At 43.7% G+C, this 24,613-nt stretch overlaps 1 protein-coding gene across 4 annotated transcripts in view; it reads left to right on the top strand.

Annotated features, from left to right (window-relative positions):
• The window catches only part of acads (acyl-CoA dehydrogenase short chain), a 152,658-nt gene that overhangs the window by 102,413 nt on the left and 25,632 nt on the right, over positions 1 to 24,613 (top strand). The window contains exon 10 of one of the 4 annotated variants that reach the window (XM_069932959.1): positions 2,928 to 3,264. The exons of the other annotated variants lie outside the window; for them this stretch is intronic. Within the exon in view, the coding sequence (XP_069789060.1) occupies positions 2,928 to 2,957 (30 nt within the window). The 3' untranslated portion in view covers positions 2,958 to 3,264. Of the gene's footprint in view, positions 1 to 2,927; positions 3,265 to 24,613 lie in introns of those variants that run through there. 4 annotated transcript variants of the gene reach the window in all.

Here is a 24,613-nt window from a genome sequence, read left to right as displayed (position 1 = left end):
CCCACACACACCTCCCCACCCCGCACCTCCCCACCCCGCACCTCCCCACCCCGCACCTCCCCACCCCGCACCTCCCCACCCCGCACCTCCCCACCCCGCACCTCCCCACCCCGCACCTCCCCACCCCCCCGCACCTCCCCACCCCCCCGCACCTCCCCACCCCCCCGCACCTCCCCACCCCCCCGCACCTCCCCACCCCCCCGCACCTCCCCACCCCCCCGCACCTCCCCACCCCCCCGCACCTCCCCACCCCCCCGCACCTCCCCACCCCCCCGCACCTCCCCACCCCCCCGCACCTCCCCACCCCCCCGCACCTCCCCACCCCCCCGCACCTCCCCACCCCCCCGCACCTCCCCACCCCCCCGCACCTCCCCACCCCCCCGCACCTCCCCACCCCCCCGCACCTCCCCACCCCCCCGCACCTCCCCACCCCCCCGCACCTCCCCACCCCCCCGCACCTCCCCACCCCCCCGCACCTCCCCACCCCCCCGCACCTCCCCACCCCCCCGCACCTCCCCACCCCCCCGCACCTCCCCACCCCCCCGCACCTCCCCACCCCCCCGCACCTCCCCACCCCCCCGCACCTCCCCACCCCCCCGCACCTCCCCACCCCCCCGCACCTCCCCACCCCCCCGCACCTCCCCACCCCCCCGCACCTCCCCACCCCCCCGCACCTCCCCACCCCCCCGCACCTCCCCACCCCCCCGCACCTCCCCACCCCCCCGCACCTCCCCACCCCCCCGCACCTCCCCACCCCCCCGCACCTCCCCACCCCCCCGCACCTCCCCACCCCCCCGCACCTCCCCACCCCCCCGCACCTCCCCACCCCCCCGCACCTCCCCACCCCCCCGCACCTCCCCACCCCCCCGCACCTCCCCACCCCCCCCGCACCTCCCCACCCCCCCGCACCTCCCCACCCCCCCCGCACCTCCCCACCCCCCCGCACCTCCCCACCCCCCCGCACCTCCCCACCCCCCCGCACCTCCCCACCCCCCCGCACCTCCCCACCCCCCCGCACCTCCCCACCCCCCCGCACCTCCCCACCCCCCCGCACCTCCCCACCCCCCCGCACCTCCCCACCCCCCCGCACCTCCCCACCCCCCCGCACCTCCCCACCCCCCCGCACCTCCCCACCCCCCCGCACCTCCCCACCCCCCCGCACCTCCCCACCCCCCCCCCACACACATACACACACACACACATCCCCACACAATCACACACCCACCCATGTATCTGGCATCTCTGGAGATAGATAGATGCCAGATAAGTTGCTTGAGATTCTGTGTTGCATGATTGGCGAATGCTAATTTTAAATTTCCATCTTTTTTTAACTATTTATTTTCTGCATTTTTTTTTTTGCCCTTTGCTTGAGGCTTCCAGTTGCTTGAATTCTGGATAACAGGGGTTTTGCTGTGGTTTACTTGTTTTCCCTGTGACATTATAAATCCTAATTATAATAATAACATCAGCCAGTTGAGTGGTGTCATAACAACAACCTTGCACTCAACATTAGCAATATCAAGGAGAGAATTGTGGATTTCAGCAGGAAGTCCTCATTGAAGGGGTCAGCGGTGGAGACAGTGTCAAGAACTTCAAATTCCTGGGTGTTATCATCTCCGAGGATTTGTCCTGGAGCCTCCACATTAATGTAATCATGAAGAAGGCTCACCAGCAGCTATACTATGTGATAAGTTTGAAGAGATTCGGTATGTCATCAAAGACTCTTGAAAACTTCTTTCTTTTAAAAATATTAATTTGATGGAGAGAAATATTACATGTATATATTGTTTAGATATTAATTAAATATATAGCTTTTATTATAATAAGTCATCTATAAGTTATACATTGTCTTATATAATTCTCAAAGAAAGTTAAAAATCTTTGAGAATTTCACCTCATATTCTAATACATTGTGATTGTCTAAATAGATCAATCCCTTCTAGGTGTAGAAAAAAGCAAAAATAAGAACAAAGAATAAAAGGAAGGAAAAAAAAAACCATGCTAATCTAACTCCTCCCACTGAACACGGTGACCTGCAAATAAATTATAAAGAATTGAATATCGGCTCTCGGACATTGGTTAGAAAACCCCCAGAGCATTCCTGCCTAAGTAATCAAATTATGACACTAGTTCATGAATGGGCCCCATATCTTGTCAAGTTTAACCCTGATCTCTTTAACATTATATCTAATTTTATCCAAACTCAAGCAAGATGTAACATCCTGTAACCAGTGCATACGAGTTGGTGCTATGCTGTTTTTTTCCATCTTATCAAAATTGCTCGTCTGGCCCACAATGAAGTAAAGCTACTATTCTTTTTTGAGTTGAATTGAAGGAAATCCTCTCTTCTAGATAATAACCAAACAAAGGAATAAAAGGACATGGTTCTAATTTAATCCTAAGAATCTGTGATAGAGTTTTAAAGAATTGTTCCCAATGTTCTTGTAGTTCTGGACACTCAAAACATATGAATCAAAAACTTTTATAGGTGTACCATGGAGAGCAATCTGTCTGGTTGTATCACTGTCTGGTATGGAGGTGCCAACGCTCAGGGCAGGAAAAAAAAACTCCAGAGGGTTGTTAACTTGGCCTGCGATATCACAGGGACTAGTCTTCATTCCATCGAGGATGTAGCTGCTCTAATTTACCCGATATACACACAATTTAAAGAATACAGTCAGTCGCTCTTCAGTACAAAATGGAGTCGACATTCATAAGCTAGATAAGAAATTGCAGCAGTCTCGGCTTTGTAAATAGAGCATTGAGAGGAAAAACATGAAAGTTTTTTTAAAACTTCGAAAGTCACTAAATTAGCCTCAGCTGGAACATTAAAGTACAATTCTGGCACCACACTTTATAAAAGTTTTATAATGGAGGTTTTCTCAAGTAATGCTGGGACTGACTTGTTTCAATTATTGGATATGCAGAGAATTACTTCTTTGGATCAGAGAAGATAAACGACAAGTTGAATAGTTGTATTCAATATCGAGAAGCTTTGATAGGCATTGAGGGGAAAACTTCACGGTGGTGGGCTGAGCATCAGAAGTCGTCAGTTCAAGAATAATAATTGGCAAAGAAGTGGAGTGGAAAAATTTTCCCACCCTTATTATAACTTGGATTGCACTACTTGCAAGATTGGTGAAATGGGATTTCATGGAAACTTCCTAAAAGCAATTGGAGCTATTATTTTTATTTTTTATAGTAATGTTGTAAACTATAAATTTTATTTTTTATGATAATATTGTAAGATGATTATAATATGAATGTTTGCACTAAGATGCTGCCGCAAAACACCAACTTTCAGGACTTGTTCATGACAATAAATTCTGATTCTGAGCTAAATAAAAAAACTCTGCAGACATTGTGATTGTAGTTCAATATACAAAAGTGCTGGAGAAACTCCGCACATCACACAGCATCCACAGGAAGCAAAGATGCACGATCAATGTGGCAGGCCTGAGGCCTTCATCCAGCTACGAGCAGAATGCAGGCAGGCCCCTGAATAAAAAGGTGGAGGGGGAGGAGGGAACCACATGGTGGATATGAGTGTGGGGCAGAAGGGGAAAAAGCTAAGAAGTGATGGGGACGGGGGGAGCTCTCTGAATGGAGTGGGAAGGGACTTGGACCTATTTTTGAAGATGGTTAACTTGAAAGATTAGCTAAGAAAAACTAAGAGGTGGGATTAAATGTTTTAAAAGATGCAGAATGGACAGAAGGAGCCCCATGTGCACTAAATTTCTGTGATTCTGCCTGCTGCCCCAATGGTGGTAATGCATTGAACTGTTCTGTTCTTGTGGAGGTAGTGAGTTGGTTTGTGCTGTCCCTAGTGTGGTGATAAGTTTGACTGTGCAGGAAAATGTGAATGTTGGCTCTGGTTTGGTTTGTACTGAATTAAACAATCTGGGATGGGATGTCATCCTGAAAAATACACACCTCATGTTTGTGTGCAAATTGGCTGCCACTCTCCCTGCATTACAACAGTAGCTGCAATTCAAAATTACTTTTTGATAAAGCACTTTGAGAACTGAGATTGGTAATCGTGAATTTTGAAAAGCCAGTCTTTCTATTTAGGAGAAAGGAAATAACATTCTGAGTTCCTGATACCTTCGCTGGAAAATAGTACAAGATGGATGCTGTAATCACAAGATAAAGATCTGTCCTATGCAAATTGTCCTGATTTTGGATGGTACATTATCACTATGACTTGATTCACTGTGTGCTGCTATGAAAGTAGTCCACTTAGCTCCAGAATATCAATGTTTAATCTTTGCTGAGTCATTTGTTTTATCTGATGTAACAGTGAGAACTGCAGTTATCCTTGACACAAATCAGTCAGGGTGTTTCCACCAGTCTCTCTGTTAAATTGCTTGAATGTGAATTGATGAAATGTGCAGTAGAATACCTTGTTGTAATTCACTACTGAGTCCCTGTTATGAAATGTGACTACCTCTGAACAAGATGTTCAAGTAGAGGGAATGCCCAGCAGGAGACGAGGAGGAGGAGCCAGGAGTCAGGATGAATAAAGAAACTTGGCGACCAAAACAAATGTAGAATGACGTAATATATTTTCTTAGTTTTAAGTTCTCAGTCATGAAATAAATAAATAGTGTCTGGGATGTGGAATGTGCATACCATTTAATCACATTTACAAAAATAGTGTCATGTTATTTTAAGAGTGTTGCATTCCACAGAATCACAACTGTTGTTGTACAATATGCAGAAAATATGTTTTATTCACAGCAGTCGGGCAAAATGGAAAATCGTAATGTAACATTTTTTTCCTGAATACAATTCCTACTGATCTTCTTGCTCATAATAATATCAAAGCACTCAGTGCTGGAAGGGAAACGAATGATCAGTTTCAAAGTTGTGACATGATTGAAAACGGTTTCTGCGAATTCCATACTTGTTCAAAAGTTGCTGTTGGAGTCGGCTTGTTTCTCTTTCATTTAACTGCCTCAGATAAGAAATTTCTATTTGATTAACTGCATAGAGAAATAAATCCTGGAATGTTTACGCAATTGATTTCTGGGTCAATATGTTGAGGAATCATCTAACAACAGGCTGTTTGGATCTAATACTTTGCAACTAGAAAGAGTGAACTAATAATCTTGTAATAAAGAAGCGCTCAGAAAAGAGTGACCCTAATGCCCAGAGAATTTTACATTAGGTTAACAGTGATGAGGTTCAATTTGACATCAAGGATTTCAATCTAAGCAAATGATACTGTGAATGTATGAGGAATGAACTGGCTGTGGTAGATTGGGAAGCAACATTAAAAGTGATGACAGTGGACATGCAACTGCTTGTTATTGAAGAATTGTTGCGTTTTTGTCGGTGTTTCTACTGGTCAATGATTTGCATAAATTTGAAATATTCTGTGAAATAAGAGGGAGGTTTAGAAGAATTTTGCATCAAAGAAAAATTGGAAATTTGAGGGTGAAAGAATAAAGGAATGAGGTTCATTATCAAACAATTCTACAACTGATTCCACCTGCATTGAATTCTTCCATCGTTATTGAATGAAGATCTATCGGGACCAATGCCTGAAGAGGGCGCACAAAATCAATGACCCGAAATGCTTATATGGTTATGGTTATAAAGTAACATGATTTATAACAAATATGCATTAAAGCAGAAATGCACCACAAGAAAGATGGTCCTGTGGTGGTATGCTATTAGACAGGTGAACCGGCCCTGCTTGTTACGCATGCGGCGGGGCAGCCGGCCAAAATGGCGCCGTCGGGGGTTTCCTCCTGACCTCAGCACCGGGCTCAGAAGCCCGCGCTTGGCGACCCATGTGACGCCCCGATGACGTCGGGGCCCCCCAGCGTATTTCTCAGCCAGATCCAGGCTGGGAGTATAAGACCATCCAGGCAGCCTGCAATAAATCAGTTTTTGCTCACTGAACTCAACCCGTCTGGTTGATCCTTCAGTTAGCAGTGTAGCCGCCGCTACAATTGGTGACCCCAACATGAATGACCCTTTGATCAATGCTATTGCCATCAAGCTTCCTGACTTCTGGGTTCAGGAGCCGGAGACCTGGTACAGCCACGCAGAGGCTCAGTTTCACCTCCACCAGATTTCATCGGATTCGATCAAGTTTTACCATGTGGTTGCCGCCTTGGACCAGGCCACCACCAAATGAGTGCTGCACCTCGTTCAGCACCCACCCGCGGAAGATAAGTATGGGACCATCAAGCCGGTGCTCACCGGTTCCCTCAGTCTCTCCAGGCATCAGCTTGTCGCTCGGATGCTGTGTCTTAACGCCTTGGGGGACAGAACTCCAATCGAGTTGATGGATGAGATGCTTGTGCTCATGGGGGATCACACCAACTGCCCACTCTTCGAGCGCATCTTCCTCGACCATCTGCCTGAAGACATCCGGCCATTACTGTCCCAGGAGAGCTTCATCAAGCCTAGGAAGGTCACTCAAAATGCTTGAATGATTCCCTGAGGGCTCAGCAGTCCAGCAGGTTACGAGTCATGGGCATGACCACGCCAAGCCTTCCTCTAGCGCTGCAGTGGAACACTCGGCCCATGCAAGGGTCTCAAAGAGCATAGCCAGAAGCAAGTCATCCACTTTAGGCCTCTGCTTCTTCCACCAGCGCTGGGAAGCCAAGGCTCGGAAGTGTCATCAGCCCTCCTCATTCCAGGGAAACGAGCAGGCCGGCCGCTGTTAATGGATGCAGCGGCTGGCCAAGAACACAGCTTTCTCTACCTGCAGGATTCAGTCAGCGGCCAACGCTTCCTCGTCAACACCGGGGCCCAGATTAGCATCATCCCGGCCACAGCCATCGAATCCCGGAACCAGCCACGAGGACCTCCCCTCCGTGCAGCCAATTCGATGGAGGTCCGAACGTATGGAGTCAAGACTGTCCACTTCCAGATCGGAGGTTCACCATTTCGTCCCTTCCAACCACCATCCTGGGTGTTGACTTCTTCCTTGCCAATGGACTCCTGGTCGACATTCGAGGTAGGCGACTGGTAGATGCCTGTACCTTCCTATCCATTCGACTCAACGCTTCCCGCACAGAGCAGCCGCAGATGGCCACGATCAGCATGCCCAGGGATGAGTTTCAGTGTATCCTGGATGAGTTACCGTCCCTCCTCAAGCTGCAGTTCTCCACTGCCTCACCACGCCACAGGGTGTTTCATTACACCCCCACCGATCACCTGACCGTTACCCGATCCCTCACATCCAGGACTTTATGGCCAACCTGCATGGCGCGAGGGTATTCTCCAAGGTCGACCTGGTGCGCGGGTATCACCAAATCCAGGTGCACCCCGAGGACATACCCAAAACAGCCATCATCACCCCCTTCAGCTTGTTCGAGTTCCTACGCATGCCATTCGGGCTCAAGAACGCCGCCCAGACCTTCCAGTGCCTTATGGACACAGTGGGGAGGGATTTGAATTTCGTATTCATTTACCTGGACGACATCCTTGTTGCCAGCAGAGACCGGGCACAACACAAGTCTCACCTGCGCACCCTCTTCTCCCGACTGGCCGATTTCGGCCTAACGATCAATTTGGCCAAGTGCCAGTTCGGGAAAGAGTCCATGCAGTTCTTGGGCCATACCATCACAGCCGAAGGAGCCACACCTGCCGCTACGAAGGTCACTGCAATCAGGGAGTTCCCATGCCTGGACAACCTCAAGGGGCTACATACAGGAGTTCGTGGGTATGGTCAATTTCTATAACTGCTTCTTTCCAGGTGCTGCATGCACCACGCAGCCGCTCTTCACCCTCATCACGGCAAAAGACAAGACACTCACCTGGACTCCAGAGGCCAGCAGGGCATTCGAAGCCACAAAAGATGCCCTCGCAAAGGCTACCCTGCTCGTCCACCCACGCACCGACCTGCATATGGCGCTCTCCGTCGATGCCTCTGCCACAGCCGTCAGCACCTGGAGCAGCAGGTGAATGGACAGTGGAAATCACTGGCATTCTTTAGACGACTTCTTCGCCCGCCAGAGCGCAAGTATAGCGCTTTCGATCGTGAGTTGCTGGGCATGTACCTGGCGGTGCGTCATTTCGCTATTTCTTGGAGGGGAGGCCTTTCACCATTTTTACCAACCACAAACCCCTCACTCAGGCACTCGCTATGGCAAGAGATCCCTGGACAGTCCACCGACAGCATCACTTCTCCTTCGTGTTGGAGTTCACCACCAACATTCAGCACAAGGTGGGGAAAGACAATGTGGTTGCCAATGCACTCTCACGACCTGCCATTTCAGCGCTGACACCTGGCCTCGACTTCGACCAGCTCGCCTGGGACCAGATGTCCGACGAAGAGACACGGGCCTTCAGGACTGCCATTACGGGCCTGCGGTTCCAGGACCTCCCAACTCCTCATGGTGAGGGCACCATCCTGTGCGATGTCTCCATGGGCACTCTGCGACCAGTGGTCTTCCACCATATCCATGACCTTTCCCACCCTTCCATTAGGTCTACGGTCCGTATGGTGGCAGAACATTTCATCTGGCACAGGCTTCGGAAGCAGATTGCGGACTGGGCCAGAACCTGCACCCATTGCCAGCTTTCCAAGGTACACAGGCACACCAGAGCACCCGTACAAGATTTCGAACACGTTCCGGGAACAGTTCAGACACATACATGTGGACATCGTCGGATCCTTACCCATTTCCCAAGGTAACCGTTACCTTTTCAAAGTGGTAGACCACACCACTCGTTGGCCCAAGACGATCCTGATGCCAGATCCTCTATGGACTCCTGCTTCCGAGCGCTTTTGAATGGTTGGGTTCCCCAGTTCGGCGTTCCGAACCACCTCACCAGTGATCAGGGTGCCCAGTTCACCTCTGCACTTTGGGAACAGCTTGCCAACAGGCTGGGGATCAAACTACATCACACCACGGCCTATCACCCACAGACCAATGGGCTAGTTGAGCGATTGCACCGCCACCTTAAGTCGGCACTTATGGTCCGCCTCACTGGCTCTGACTGGGTGGACGAGCTGCCTTGGGTGCTCCTGGGCATCCACTCGACACCCAAAGAAGACCTACAGGCGTCATCAGCCGAGCTGGTCTACGGTGCACCGCTATCCCTACCCAGTGAGTTAGTCAACACACCTCACAACCCCCAGCAGTCACTGCACAGTCTGCTTTCCCGCCTCCGGGCCCAGTTGGAATCCTTTACACCCCCACCACCGCCCAGACACGGCACACGGGCTTCTTATGTCCCCAGCAAGCTGTACTCCGCAGAGGACTTTTTTATCAGATGGGACCTGTCCACAGCACCTCAACAAAGACCATACGAAGGGCCATACAAAGTCATCCAGCGTTCAGGATCCACTTTCACACTGGACATCAGTGATAAGAGGGAAGTGTTTATGGTGGACAGGTTAAAGCCAGCCCTCCGAACTAGTAGTTGTGGCCTAACCGAAGAAGCGAGGCCACCCAGCAAAAATGGACATTGGTGCTGGTTCTGGGGGGGGGGGGGGTGCTGTGTGGCATTATGCCATTAGGCAGGTGAACCGGCCCAGCTTGTCATGCACGCGGTGGGGCAGCCGTCCAAAATGGCACCGTCGGAGGTTTCCTCCCGACCTTGGCACCGGGCTCAGAAGCCCGTGCTTGGGGACACCCATGTGACGCCCCGGTGATGTCGCGGCCCCCCCAGCGCGGTTCTCAGCCAGATCCGGGCTGGGAGTATAAAACCAACCAGGAATCCTGCAATAAATTAGTTTTTGCTCACTGAACTCAACCTGTCTGGTTGTGCGATCCTTCAGTTAGCAGTGTAGCCGTCACTGCAGTCCATCCATAAAGAAAAGGATAACAAATTTGCCAGAAAATGTAATAGTTATGAACACTTGGATTTGTTTTGAATTCAGCAGAATATGAGAATAAACTTGTGAGAAACAAATACAGACTGGAAGAGTTCAATGGTTGTGTGAAAAAGAACAACGATGGCATATTTGATTTTCTAGAAAATGGAGATGAGAATTTGTAATTTAGGGAAAGGAAATTGGCAGAGTAATTAGTTAAATGCTCTGTGTCTTTTACAGAAGACATGATGTTGTTTGTGTGGAAATCGCTGACACTCTTCCTACACTAAAACAGTGATTACAATTCAAAATTATTTGCTACTAAAGTTTGTTTTAAAACTTCCCATTGATCATTGATAATCTTTAGAGTTTAGATGAAAGAAAAGTGGCCTTTATTGAAACATACAGAACTTGTAAAGGGCTTGACAGGAATAGGTGTTTTATTTCTGGCAGAGGTATCCAGGGCATCACCTTTTTAAAGTAGGCCATATAGGACTGAAATAAGGAAAAACTTCTTCACATAGATGGTGGTGAATCTCTGAATTCACTACTTTAGAGGCTTGTGGAGACATGGTCACTGTTTGCTTCAAATCCGATATGAATATATTTCTGGAGTGAAACATGAAAGTCCGTGACAGTAGTAAAAACTCAGAAATGCTGGAGGAACTTAGCATGTCTCATAGGGTCCATAGGAGGTACAGATATATAAATCACGTTTCTGGCCGAGCCATTTTTCAAAGGATCATCTGTTGAATTTCTGTGTTTTTTTTTAATCCTTAATACATTTCTGGATCTTAGAAGAATCAAGGGATATGAGGATATAGGAAGAAAATATTGTTGATCTGGAAGATCAGCAAGATCCTGTTGAAAGATAGAGCAGCTTGGAATGACCATCTCGTGCTCCCATTTCTTATGCATATATGAAAATAGGTTAGACTCTCCAGTGCAAAGTGGCTACTTTTAAGGCAAATACTTGAATGGGGCAGAAAGATGTGTCTATTTTGCTCCAATTTGATTAATACTTTACTGGAGAAATTGAGACAAATGGCAGCAAAATATTTTATCTGAAAAGAGAATAAGATTTTGTATTTAATAATGTGAAGAATACAACAGATGCCTTGTATACTCTTTTCTTCTGTGGATATTATGTAATCCCTAGAAATACTTTCTTCTCATCTCAGGGAAGTATTGAAATCATTTTAAAAATCATCCTTACTTGTGAATAATAAGAGCTTGCCCTTGTACAAGGTCTGTTAATATAAGAAATTGCACTACACACAAGTGTCTTTGAGCAACATTTGACTCCGGGCCAAAAATAAAATGAAAGGGGAAGGGACAGAAAGATGGATTTTGAGGAGCTTGTAAAGGACACGGTGACATTTTGAGACTTACTTGAGAATTCAAGAGTCCAAGCTGTTGAAGGCAGTGGAATGACAATTCGGAGTGCAAAAGGGACAGAGAATTGGAGAATAGGACTGGAACGAATTACGAAGATAGCAAGGAAATTCTGAAAGCAAATGCAGATAGCAAATTCTGCTGGTTACATTAGCTGTTCCATTTGTCTACTGATGACTATTTCTGGAAACCCATCAGCAAACTAATCAGCCAATGCAGACAATAACATTTCTTGACATTGAATGCATAATAGATACTGAACTATTTCTAAGTTGAGAAACTGTCAGCAAAATATGAACTGCATTTAGTTGGCTATAATACCAATTTCTTTATGTCCAGATTAAATCTGATAGTAAACTCCAATATAATAGTTTATCAATGCAATATGTGGGAAGGTAAGGTCCATTATTGCATTTTAAATTAAGTTAGGGGTTAGAACATTTCATTAATTTGTATTCATATTGCACTCTAGCGGATTTTAAAAAACCTGATGTGATATAAAAAAATTGCAGAGTTGGAGATTTTCCAGGGTCTTGTAGAATTAAAAGCTCTTGACCAACAGTTTTCCTTATGTCACTGACAAGATAGTTTTTTTTTGGTCATCTATTGCTTCTTGTAAAAAAAAATTCCTCTCACATGATGCTCATTTAGATGAGGAGGTAATTCAGTCTTGGTGACAAATGACAATGTCTTGGTAACAAGTACAAGTAAATAAGGTTAGATGATAAGAGTTTATTGTCATATACATTGTACCATGTACAGATGCACTGAAATTCCTACTTGCTGTTGCTGAACCAATGCTTCATTAAAAAAATCTACAGTAGAACGTTAAATTGAAAAGAACTGACGAATAGGGGCTGAGGTGGTGGTGCAGGAGTTGAAGTAAGGGGAAAACTATTTGAGGAACAAAAATGATACAGCATGTAGGAACAGGTAAGGGCAGGTTTTATATATCATATATTTTTTCTTCTAGTTTTAGACAATGGGCATGTCTGCCAGGGCAGAGGATTGTTCCTCTTGCAGAATGTGAGTCGTCAAGGAAGCCAGCAGTATCCTTGATGACTTCTTGTGTGAGATGCAACCAGCTGCAGCTCCTGACAAACCAAGTTAAGAAATTGAAGCTGAAGTTGGATAAACTCTGGATCATTCGAGAGCCAGAGTGGGTGATAGACATGAGTTACAAGGACACTATCACTCTTAGGGGGCAGGAGGATGGTAGAAGGGTGACAGTCAGGAGAGGGAGAGGGAACAGGTAGGAAGTGCAGGGCACCCTTGTGGCTGATCTTGTCAATAACATATACCATTTTGGATACTGTTTGGGGGGGGGGGGGAAATAACCTATCAGGGACAAGCCACGACATTCATGTCTCTGGCTTTGGGTCTGGTCCTGTGGCTAAGGGAGAAGAAGAGGCAAGCTGTAGTGATAGAGGATTCAATAATTAAGAGATTCTGTGGAAAGGATTGAGATTCCTGGATAGTGTGTTGCCTTCCTGATGCCAGCGTCCAAATTCTCAGATTGAGTTCATGGCCTTCTTAGGAAGGAGAGTGAGCAGACAGATGTTGTGGTCTATGTAGGGACTAATGACATGGATAGGAAGGGTGAGGAGATCCTGCAAGGAGAGTTCAGGGAGTTAGGCCCTTGGTTGAAGGACAGGACCTCCAAAATTGTGACCTCAGGATTGCTACCCATGTCACATCCCAATGAGGTTAGAAATAGGAGGATAAAGCAGTTCAACATGTGGCTAAAGACATGGTACAGGAGAGAGGGCTTCAGGTTTCTGGATTGTTGGGCTCTCTTGCAGGGAAAGCGAGACCTGTTCCAATGAGACAGTTTGCATCTGAACTGGAGGGGGACTAATATACTTGCAGGAAAGTTTGCTAGTGCTGCTTTGTGGGTTTAAATTATTTTTGCAAGGGGAATGGGAACCAGAGTGCCAGAGCCTTCATAAATCAAAGTATTGATTATAGGAGTTGGGATGTTATGGTAAAGTTGTATAAGATATTGGTGAGGCCATATCTGGAGTATTGCGTGCAGTTTTAGTCACTTAACTACAGGAGAGATATCAATAAGATATAAAGAGTGCAGAGAAGATTTGCGAGGATGTTGCCCAGACTTCTGGAACTGAGTTACGGGGAAAGATTAAACAGGTTAGGACAGTGGTTTTCAAACTTTTTATTTCCACTCACATATCACCTTAAGTAATCCCTTACTAATCACAGAACACCTATGGCATAGGGATTACTTAAGGTGTACATGAATGGTACAGAGGTACAAGGACTGCCTAAAGAAATCTCTTGGTGCCTGCCACATTGACCACCGCCAGTGGGCTGATATCGCCTCAAACCGTGCATCTTGGCACCTCACAGTTCGGTGGGCAGCAACCTCCTTTGAAGAAGACCGCAGAGCCCACCTCACTGACAAAAGACAAAGGAGGAAAAACCCAACACCCAACCCCAACCCACCAATTTTCCTTTGCAACCACTGCAACCGTGTCTGCCTGTCCTGCATCGGACTTGTCAGCCACAAACGAGCCTGCAGCTGACGTGAACATTACCCCTCCATAAATCTTCGTCCGCGAAGCCAAGCCAAAGAAGAAGAACACGAATGGAAAGAAAAAATTTGAAAACCACTAGGTTAGGAATTATTCCCTGGAGCATAGAAGAATGAGGGGAGATTTGACATTATGAGGGTGATGTAGGTAGGCTTTTTCCACCAAGGGTAGGTGAGATACAAACCAGAGGACATGGGTTAAGGGTGAAAGGGGAAAATGTTTAGGGGGGACATCTTCACTTAGTGAGTGGTGGGAGTACGGAATGAGCTGTCATCTGAAGTGAATAATGAGGGCTCAGTTTTAGCATTTAAAAATAATTTTGACAGGTATGTGGATGGAAGAGATATGGAGAGCTATGGACTATGTGCAAGTCAGTGAGATTATGTAGAAAGATGGTTTGGCACAAACTAGAAGGGCCAAAGGGGCTTGTTTCTTTGCTGTAATGTTCTATGGTTTTAAGAGGTAATAAATATTCACAGTTACCATAGGGCAAGAAAAAAGTGGCATTATAATAGTGCAGTCTGTCCTTTATGTAGTGTGGAGTAGTTTGATTTTGTGGTAAGGGGAGGTTCAATAGCTTGTGGCCATCGGAATCTAACTTCAGGATTCTGCTCCATCTTCCCAAAGATAGCAGCAAGAGGAGATTGTTACCAGGATGATGGGGGTCCTTTATGTCATTGGCTGCCTTCTTGAGGCAGCACCTTGCATAGATGACTCCAGTGGATGGGAGGTTGAAACTTGTGATGGACTTGGCTTTGCTTGTTACCTTCTGCAGCCTTCTGTGTTCCTGGGCACTTGAATTACTAAACCAGGCTGTGATGCAGCCAATCAGTGTACTTTCCCCAGTGTGCCTGTAGAAGTATGATAGAGTATTCAATGCCATTCCACATCTCTTCAGACTTCTTACAAAGTGGAAGCATTGGCGTGCTTTCTTGACAGTTCTCTCAATGTAGTGCATATCAGATATATCAGAAATGGACTCCCAGGAACTTGAAGGTACTAACCCTCGCCACCTCTGTCCCATCAACAGACAGGTGCATGGTCCTTTGGCTTCCCCTTAAAATCGGCAATAGATTCCTTGGTCTCTGTAATATTGAGAGCAAGATTGCTGTTCTGGCACCACCAAACCAGATTCTCGATCTCTGTTCTGTAATCTGTCTCATCATTTCTAGTTTGCATTGGAGTCAAACGTGGTAATGCAGTCGTGAGTGCACAGGGTATAGACAGGACTAAACCCGCAGCCTTGGGGTGCCCATGTGTTAATGGTCAGCAAGGAGGAGGTAATGTTGCCAATTGGCACTGATTGGAGTTTGCCGATAGTTCATTTGGGTACTTAGGGCTTGGATGATGGGCCCAATGCCTTATTTCTCTGCTGTATGATTCGATAACGTATCACATGAGTCATACAACATCTCCTTGACCTTGCACAAAATCAGCATCTTCAAATTCACTACCATAAATATATTGAAGGTCTCCTTTGACCAGATTTCCATCTAGGAGAGCTAAATATCTTGACTCTATGCAGGTCAGAAACTAAGAATTTGGCAGCAACTGGCTCACTTACTGACTCCTTTCAACCTTTGAACCATTTGTACCGAACAAGGCAGGATTACGACAGGATGCTCTCTTGTCTGGATGAATGAAGTCCAAGAACTCTTAAGAGGCTCCCATCTTATACACTATATCCTGTATCCACCATTCACCATCTTGAACATTTACTGCCCCACCATTGGTGCACTGGCTGAAGGTGTGTACCAGTGCTGGGCTGTACTGCAACAACTCATCAAGGCTTTTTCCACAGAATCTCACAAATCTGCATCTCCGTAAGGGCAGTATATTCATTGTTGCTAGGTCAAAATCCTGTAATTCCCTCCTGAAAAAAATGTGGAAGAATATATCTCGTATTTCCAGTACTGTATCCCTGGGGCAAATGTATCTCGGTGCATCTCATGTCGGATAAAGCCATTGAAGCATGGTTGTGGAGCATATGCAGAAAATGGAGTAGATAGTACGATTAGGGAATGTCACAGTACAGATTCAGGAATAATAGAGACAGGTGGCCACCAGTGTCGGCTGTCCGTGCAGTCAAGTGGTGCAGGAGCCCTCCGTGATCATTCCAATCTCAAACAAGTACACGGTCTTGGATACTATAGGGAAGATAGCCTCTCAATGGAAAGAAGCAGCGACATCTGTGGCACCACAGTTGGCTTTGAAACACAGCAGGGCAGGGAATTGTTCAAGTGAGCAATAATAGTAGAGTTAGTTTCCTATGACAACACTGGCAAACCCTCCCCACCATACAGAACATCTACAGGGAACTCTGCCACCAGAGGGCAACAGCAGTCATCAAAGTCCCTCATCACCCAGCACACCCTCTGTTCTCGCTGCTGCCATCAGGAAAGAAGTAACGGTGCCACAAGATTCATACCGCCAGGTTCAGAAACAGCTGCTATCCCCTCCACCATCAAACTTCTGAACGACAAACTCAATCAGGGACTCTTACTTTTGTACTCTATTGTTTGTTTTTTTTCCTCTCTGCATTGTACAGTCAGTTTATTTATATTTATTTTCATGTGTACGTTGAGTCAATTTTTTTGGCACTACCAATAAGTGGTAATTCTGCTGTCCCACAGGAAAAGGAATCTCAGGGCTGTATGTGATGTCATGCATGTACTCTGACAATAAATGTGAAATATGAAATCTTCTGTTAGCTCTGATACTCAGTAGGGAGTAGTTCAGGCAAGCAATAGTAGTGTGGGATTCATTGGTGAGGGAAATAAGCTTCTGTGGCCACAGTGAGACTTCAAATGAACACTACATTTGAAGTGTCTGTATTCACCATGGAGAAGGACTTGGAAGATATTGAGTTCAGGGATTATGATTGATAAATCATTTAGTCTTATGAGATCAATGGAAGAGACAGCTGGAGTCCCAACAGAGATTTTTACAAGGGAGCAGAGATAAACCAGGTAACCACAGGTCAGTGAGCGTTGCATCATTGGTGGAGAAAACACTAAGCATTAGGATTTGTGTGTACTTGAAAAGGCATGGGCTTATCAGGGATTTATAGCATGGCGCCGTGCAGAGGAAATCCTGCCTCAATAATTTGATTACGTTTTTAGAGATTGATGGAAGCAGAGCATTAGATATTTTCTATTTGTAACTTAACAAGATTTTTGACAATCGTAAGCTGGTCCAGAAGATTCAGGCGCATGGGATTCAAGGCAAGATGGCTAATTGGGTCTAAAATTGGCTTAGTGAAAGGAGCCAGTGGGTAGTGGTGGAAGGATGTTTTTCTTACTGTTAGTTTGTGACCAGTGGTGTACCTCGGATCAGTGCTGGAACCCTTGATGTTTGTGATACGCAGTAAAACCCCTGGTATCCCAAATTCAAGCAACTGGCAAAAAAGTTGCAGAAAATTTTTTTTTTAAAGTAAAATAAATAAGAATAAAATAGGGAAAATTGTAAAAAGTAAATGTTCTGTGAAGTAACACATAAACCTTTGGTGAAGATGGGAGCAAATATTCAGCCAGTGGAGGGCCTTGGTGGTGCTTTGTTCATTGTAGCTGTTTGAATAAAGTTGTCTGAAATGGCAATGGCATCGCTCAGGATGAAGAGCTGATTGATGCTGCTTGCTGTTGGGGTGACTCTCTCAAAGTGTTTCCTTATCCTAGTTTAGTAAATCACCCTGGTCAGAGGCTTTATCTGTAAACTTGGGGGAGGGGAATTAATTATCTATAATGTTATTTTCATCTTTCAAGCAGCTCCATGGAAATGGGAGGTGGGCGGGGGGGGGGGGGGGGGGTGTAAACCTGCAGATGTAGTGACAGTTAAATGTTTTCAAAGAATGCAACTGAAAATAAAGTTAAATGCTTTAAGGTTTATATATTCATGCATGAATATATAAGTGCAGTGTAAGTGCAGTATAATATTTTTGTCTTTTAAACTGTTCATTCTTCATGCAGCTGTATTAGTTAGGCATTGGAAGAGTGAGTCTCCAGCAACTGGAAAATACACTTATCCCCATAGGTGCTTGATACCAGGGTTTTACACTTTGGATGTGAATGTTGAAGGTCTGATCGGTAAGTTTGGATGACACAAAAGGTGGTGGTATTGTGGCTCGTGAGGAGGTTGTTTAAGGAAAGTTATAGTTGAGAAGGAAAGTTGAGAATGGTGTTGGCTCGATGAATTTAATCCTGACAAGTATGAGGTGATGCACTTCGGGAAGTCAAATAGGGAAGGACATAGGGTGCTAAGAAATTTTGATGCAGAGAGGGTCTAAAGGGCATAGTTCTCTAAAAGTGGCAACACTGGTAGATAGGGTGGCATGCTCGTGTTCCAAGCTCAAGGCATATAATAAGAAAATTGGAATGTCGGTGGAAAATTTATAAAACACTTGTTAGAGCTCACTTGGCATCTTGTGCACATTTCTAGTTGTGGTTCCATTGAAGAGAGCGCAGATAAGGTTCACCAGGTATTTCCCAGATTGAAGGACTTTAGTTATGGGGGGGAGTTTGGATAGGCTGGGCTTATATTCCCTGGAGCAAAGAAAGCTAAGGAGTTTCCTGATAGAGATATATAAAATTAAAAGAGGCATAGATAGAGTCGCAAATCAGTAGACTACCAAAAACAAGAGGGTACTGGTTTAAAATGAGAAGTTGTTTTATGGAGGTTGAAGGGGAATGTTTTATAACAGTGATTGCTGCTGGGGAAGGTGTGAAGTCAGATACCAGTCACTGCATTGAGACATGTTAGACGGGCACTAAGTTGAGCACAGCATAGAAAGATATGGATTTAATTCAGGGAGATGAGACGAGTGCGGATGGACGTGCTGGGCCGAAAGGCTAATTCTGCGCTCAACAACTAAGCATCGACGACCACTGGCTATCCCTATCGTAAGGAAAATAAGTGCTGGCCTTGAACATGAAATACACATCCGATGAATGAATTTAAAAAAAAAACAGACCAAGCGCAGTGATCGTTAAGTCAATAACCATGCAAATGTAAAATGATCTAAGTAACTGTCTTCTTTTCATGGCTTTCTTTTTAAGACACAACTTTGAACAACCATCTGCTCTGGCTTTGTGCCCACTAACAATGCACAGCTGTACTCGTGATGCCCCTGTATAATTGTTTCTCTGTCATCCTCAGCTGTGAGCTCAGGAGGCAGCTGTGTGTTGAATCACTTACAAACACCTGCAGCTGTTAAAGAAGCATTGTCCCTTGATTTTCCCCACCTCTTTACCTGTTCTTGCTTTAGAATCGGCCGCATCCTTTCTGTTGTTTGTAGATAAGACACAAGAGTGTGTCTGTAAATGTTCTGACTCAACAGAGGCAGCACTGTAATTCATTATAAAATCTATAGAGCTTGGTCAAGCTAAGTCTCGGTTTCCTTGAACATGCCCAGAATTTTACAGAAACCTCTTTGTGCCAAAAGCTTTTCAGTCTACACAAGCAATTATATCAAGGCATCCATCTGAAGGCTTTTGTATAGAATTGCTAAAACACTGGAATAGCAGGAACATTTAATTTCCACAGACAGAATATAGAAATTGTAGTACTCCAAGAGACTTTAAGCAAAATGATCAGCATTACATTCTTTCCTTTTAGTATATTTTTATTGGTTTGGAAGAGAAAAATATTACATGCCACCGAGACAGAGGTGCACCAAAGAAGAGGTACAAGGACTGCCTAAAGAAATCTCTTGGTGCCTGCCACATTGACGACCGCCAGTGGGCTGATATCGTCTCAAACCGTACATCTTGGCGCCTCACAGTTCGGCGGGCAGCAACCTCCTTTGAAGAAGACCGCAGAGCCCACCTCACTGACAAAAGACAAAGGAGGAAAAACCCAACCCAACCCACCAATTTTCCCTTGCAACCACTGCAACCGTGTCTGCCTGTCCCGCATCGGACTTGTCAGTCACCAACGAGCCTGCAGCTGACGTGGAAATTACCCCTCCATAAATCTTCGTCCGCGAAGCCAAGCCAAAGAAAAAGAAGAATAATTGTAATCTGAATACGTTAAAATACATAACATGAATCATAAGCCATTAATATACATTAATCATATATAATAGAAATTCAATTGGAATTTCTATTCTATTATTGAAATAAACTCCTGATAAGATAACTAAATAAAATCATCTCTTCTAAATGTAAAGAAAAGAAAAAAAAACACAGAAACCAAAGGAAGATAATAAAGAAAGGCACCCCCCCCCCCTCATACTAATGCTACCCCTCCCAATAAACATGGTCATTGACAAAAAGTAAGCAAAAAACCAAGTTTCGGCCTCCACACAACAAGCAAGTAACTCCCAGACCACTAAAACCTATGTAATCAAGTTCTGATAATAGTCCATGAATGGGCCCTATATTTTATTAAATTCAATCATAGTTTCTTTAATATTATATCTAATTTTCTACAAATTCAAGCAAGACATAATATCCTGTATCCTACATATATGAGTAGGTGGTAAACTATCTTTCCATTTCATCAAAATTGCTCATCTGGCTTTCAATGAATCTCATTCTTTGAATGAGATTCAAGAAAATATTTTCCTGTTGAGAATAACCAAACAAAGCAATACAAGGGCAAGGATCTAATATGATCCTGAGAATCTCTGATATTGTTTGTAAAAATTGTTCCCAAAAACTTTTAGTTTTGGACAATCCCAAAACATATGAATCAGAGATGCCTCATAAATTCTACATTGTCACATAATGGATCCATATCAGAATAAAAATGGTGTAGTTTAACTTTAGGCAAATGTATTCTAGGTACCACTTTGAATTGCAATAATCAATGTCGTGCACAAAATGAGGTATTGTTAATCAGGTCAAGTCTAGTATCCTAATCTTCATCTGAAATTGATATGTTCAAATTTCTATCCCTTTCACTCCAGATTGGATTCCCTGAACCCATTTTTAAATCCATCAGGGTATCATAAATGGTTACTATCAAGCCGCCATAATAAAACTTTATATCAAAAAGTAAATCAAGAATATTGGTTTTGGAACTCAGGGAAAATTAGGAAGTTTGGACTGAGCAAAATGCCTGATTTGTAAATATCTAAGAAAATTCCTATTAGAAAGATTAAATTTAACTATTAATTGTTCAAATCAAGCAAACTTGCCTAAATCAAATCTCTAAAACTTTTGATACCTGATTGAACCCACTCTCTAAAACATACATACAACATAGAGGTTGAAAAAGATGATTCTTAATAATCGGGCTGGATAGGGAAATATTAAGAAAACCAAAGAATGTTTTAAATTGTGCCCATATCCTTAATCTATCTCCCATTATCAGATTCTCTATCAGTTTTGAAAATGAAAGAGGGTAAAGAAGAACCTAAAACTGCCAACATAGCGAGGTTTTTAGTAAAATTCAACTCCATTTCTACCCAAGCAGGATGATCATCAACAGTATATAAAGGTAATAACAAAAATAGAATTTGTATATTAACTGCTGAATAATAATATCTAAAGTTTGGAAGAGACAAACCTCTGTTCCTTTTGGTTCTTTGAAGATAGGCCTTATTTATATGGGGCTGTTTGCCTTGCCATATATATGAAGAAATAATCAAATCTAATGAGCCAAAATAAGCTTTAAGAATAAAAATTGGTAAAGATTGGAACATATGCAAAATTCATTCTAATTGCATTAATACATCCAATTATTGTCAAACACAAGGGTCTCCATCCTGACAGTGATTCTTTCGTCTGTTTGGTTAACCCTAAATAAAGTTATTTTAATGCATTTTTTCAACTCTTTATAATTGTGATTCCCAAATATTTGAACTGGTCTTTAACCATTTTGAAAGGGAAATTGGCATAAAACAGCCAAAGATCCTTTAATGGGTTATAATTCACTCTTATGAAAATTTATTTTATACACTGAATACTGACCAAATTGAACAAACTGTGGTTGATAAAGAAATCTCAGGGTTGGAAATAAACAACAAAAGATCATCTGCATATAAGGAAACTTTATGTTCAGTTCCCTTTCTAAAAATACCACTAAATTCTCTGCTATCCTGCAAAACCATCACTAAGATCGAAAAGCAGAGGGCTTAACGGGCAACCTTGCTGAATTATCAGCATTATATTAAGCTAGATTTTTTTTAGAGTGAGTTTCTCTCACCATACATTGGGAGATGCTACATTTGAGATAAAAGGACAAATTAATAGGAATGAAAGTTGATCTCACTGAAATCTGAAATTAACAAAATTCTGAAGAGGCTTAACAGGTTAGATGGATGGTTGATACTTCCCCTGGCTAGGATGTTAAGAACTAGGATCATAGTTTAAAAAGGAACTTGCCATTCAGGACTTTTTGGAAATGAAAGGAAATAGGAGAATGGAAAATGTAGGAAAGTGTCTCTGAGGTAAAAGACCAGCCATGAATGGTGGCCAAGTTTTCAGAATTTACAGCAAGAAAACAGCTCCTTTGGCCCGACTTATCCAAACTGACCAAGATGTCTATATATGCCAGTTCCATTTTCCTGCCTTTGCCCCATATCCTTTCCTATCCATGTACCTATCAACATGCTTTTTAAAAGCTGTGATTGTAACTTCCTCTATTACCACTTCAGGCAGCTCATTCAGTAAACCTTCCTCCTCCGATCTTCTTTAAATATTTTCCCCTCTTACCTCTCATCTGTGGCCAAAGATGACACCAAAATGTCCAACAGGGCCCCAGCAATCTCCTGCTCACTTCCCATCATATCCTTGGATAGATTTGATCAGGCATTGGCAATTTGTCCACCTGGGGATGCAAAAGTGTGTACTCATGATGTACTTTGTGGAAGAGAACACTCCCCTTGCAAGAATCCTCTATGCTGTTACCCTGACTTCAGCCCTCCACAAAAACAAGTTCAGACACTACATGCACTATAAGTTTCCTGCAAACTTGTGTCTACACTTAGAGGTCTCTTTATTTAGTGATCTACCATTTTTTAGTCATTTATTTCTTAATCTCTTGGTGAAGTGGTTTAAAATGCTTTTGAATAGTCTCTAAATTCTTCCGAAGCTTTAGACCATAAGACATAGGAGCAGAAGTAGGCTATTCAGTCCATCTAATCTGCCGCACCATTCAATTATGAGCTGATTCATTCTCTCATGGCCCCACTGCCCAGCCTTCTCTCCATAACCTTTGATACCCTGGCTAATCAAGAACCTATCAATCTCGGCCTTAAATAAACCCTATGGCCTAGCCTCCACAACCGCCTGTGGCAACAAATTCCACAGATTTACCACCCTTTGGCTTCGTCTGAATCCTGTATCATTTCCTTTTAATTGTCTTTGCTCTGTCAGATTTACCTAGTGTGCAATTTTCCTCTGTTATGAGTAATATTGTCCTTGATTGACCTGAGATCTTATTGGGAATTATGAATAGTTATGAGAATGGAGTTTGCCAAAATCATTTTAAACTTGACACTTATACAGGGAATAAAAAGTCCAAAATGAATTGGAGCCAAATATAAAAATCATGATCTGTGACTTCTGCTTAAAAACCAACAGTTCCGTATGGAAACACCAGCTTTTTCCCATCTAACTTTGCAACATATGCAACTCCTAAAGAAGTCCAGTCTAATTGCTCACTCATCTTTGTAGCTATGTCGACTGCCAGTGTAGCCTTTGTAGAGTCCTGTGGGAGGGATGCAAACTTCTGCCAGTTTCCTTGCATTTTTACTAAGAAATCTGCCTGTGGAGCAAAGCTGGCCCAGCCAGCAAGTTCTTCCATCTGAATGGAAGAAGATTGTGGAAAGAGGGATAAGTACCCTGTGTAACAATTTTTAAAAAAATTTATGATTTAATTAAGTTTATATAAATATTCCTCAATAGTTTTAATTGTTTCCTACTGTTTAAGGGTTTTAATCTTTTAAGAATTTTTTTTAAATGGATTCTTTGTTTTTGTATTTTTGTGGAAGTCAATTCAGCTGTGAGTTGGTTTCTTGGTTCAGAATTTGTGTCCAGGAAACCTGCTGTTGTTGAGAGTGTGTTTTGAGGTCAGATAGATAGCACACACAGTTCACTGATCAGTGGAAAATACTGGCCAATATCCTGTCTTAATTCTGTTTGAGAAACATTTTACAGCTAGATGGCAGAGTTAGTTTCTAACCTTGCAATGGCAAATTTAGCAATAATGCTGTGAGCAAGTAACATTTTGAACTGCTGCCAGAGTTATCCTTACCAAAAATATTCTAAACAGAATCTCAGTGCTGCAAGTTTTCATATTTTATACTAGCAGGATACCTGGCATTGCACAGGAAATAAAACACTCAGTTTTATTTCAACACGTGGTTGAAACAAAATACCCCAAAAAACTTTATGGTAATTCTGCATAAATATATTTTTTCAAAAACCACATTTATATTCTTTGTAACAGAGATGCATGGTTCTCTTGATGCACAGCACAGTAATTAATTGAGGCGTCCTGGTGCACGTTCAATTTTTTTTGAACTTTATATGACCTAAAAGGTTAAATTCAATGTGGTCTTGACATTCGGCGTCAAATGTTACCCCTACTGAACCTCTTTGGACATTTCTAGAATGTTCCATATTGATTTGCATGGAGAACAGACATACATGCACAAATATATGTTAGAATGCATTGATTTAAAAACAGAGGTTACTTTTTTTTTACCTTTTTTATAAAATATAAGTGATCTAATGTGGTCATAAATGAATTATCTGATCCATACCGACAATTACAAAGGAAAGTTCTTCAGAAGTACTTCATTGGCTTGAACAAATTTAGATTATCCTTAAATGCATGTTCTTGAAAATTTTAGTCTCTCAGTTAATTAAATTAATATCTCACAGTCAGGTTAGTAAAAATGTATCAACTTTTAATTGTTTTTGTTATTGGCAGTTCG

The sequence above is a fragment of the Narcine bancroftii genome, chromosome 4 (assembly GCF_036971445.1).
Source record: "Narcine bancroftii isolate sNarBan1 chromosome 4, sNarBan1.hap1, whole genome shotgun sequence".
In the NCBI taxonomy this organism is placed as follows: Eukaryota; Metazoa; Chordata; class Chondrichthyes; order Torpediniformes; family Narcinidae; genus Narcine; species Narcine bancroftii.
Note: the sequence above shows the minus strand (reverse complement) of the source record. Positions and strands in the feature narration are given on the sequence as shown.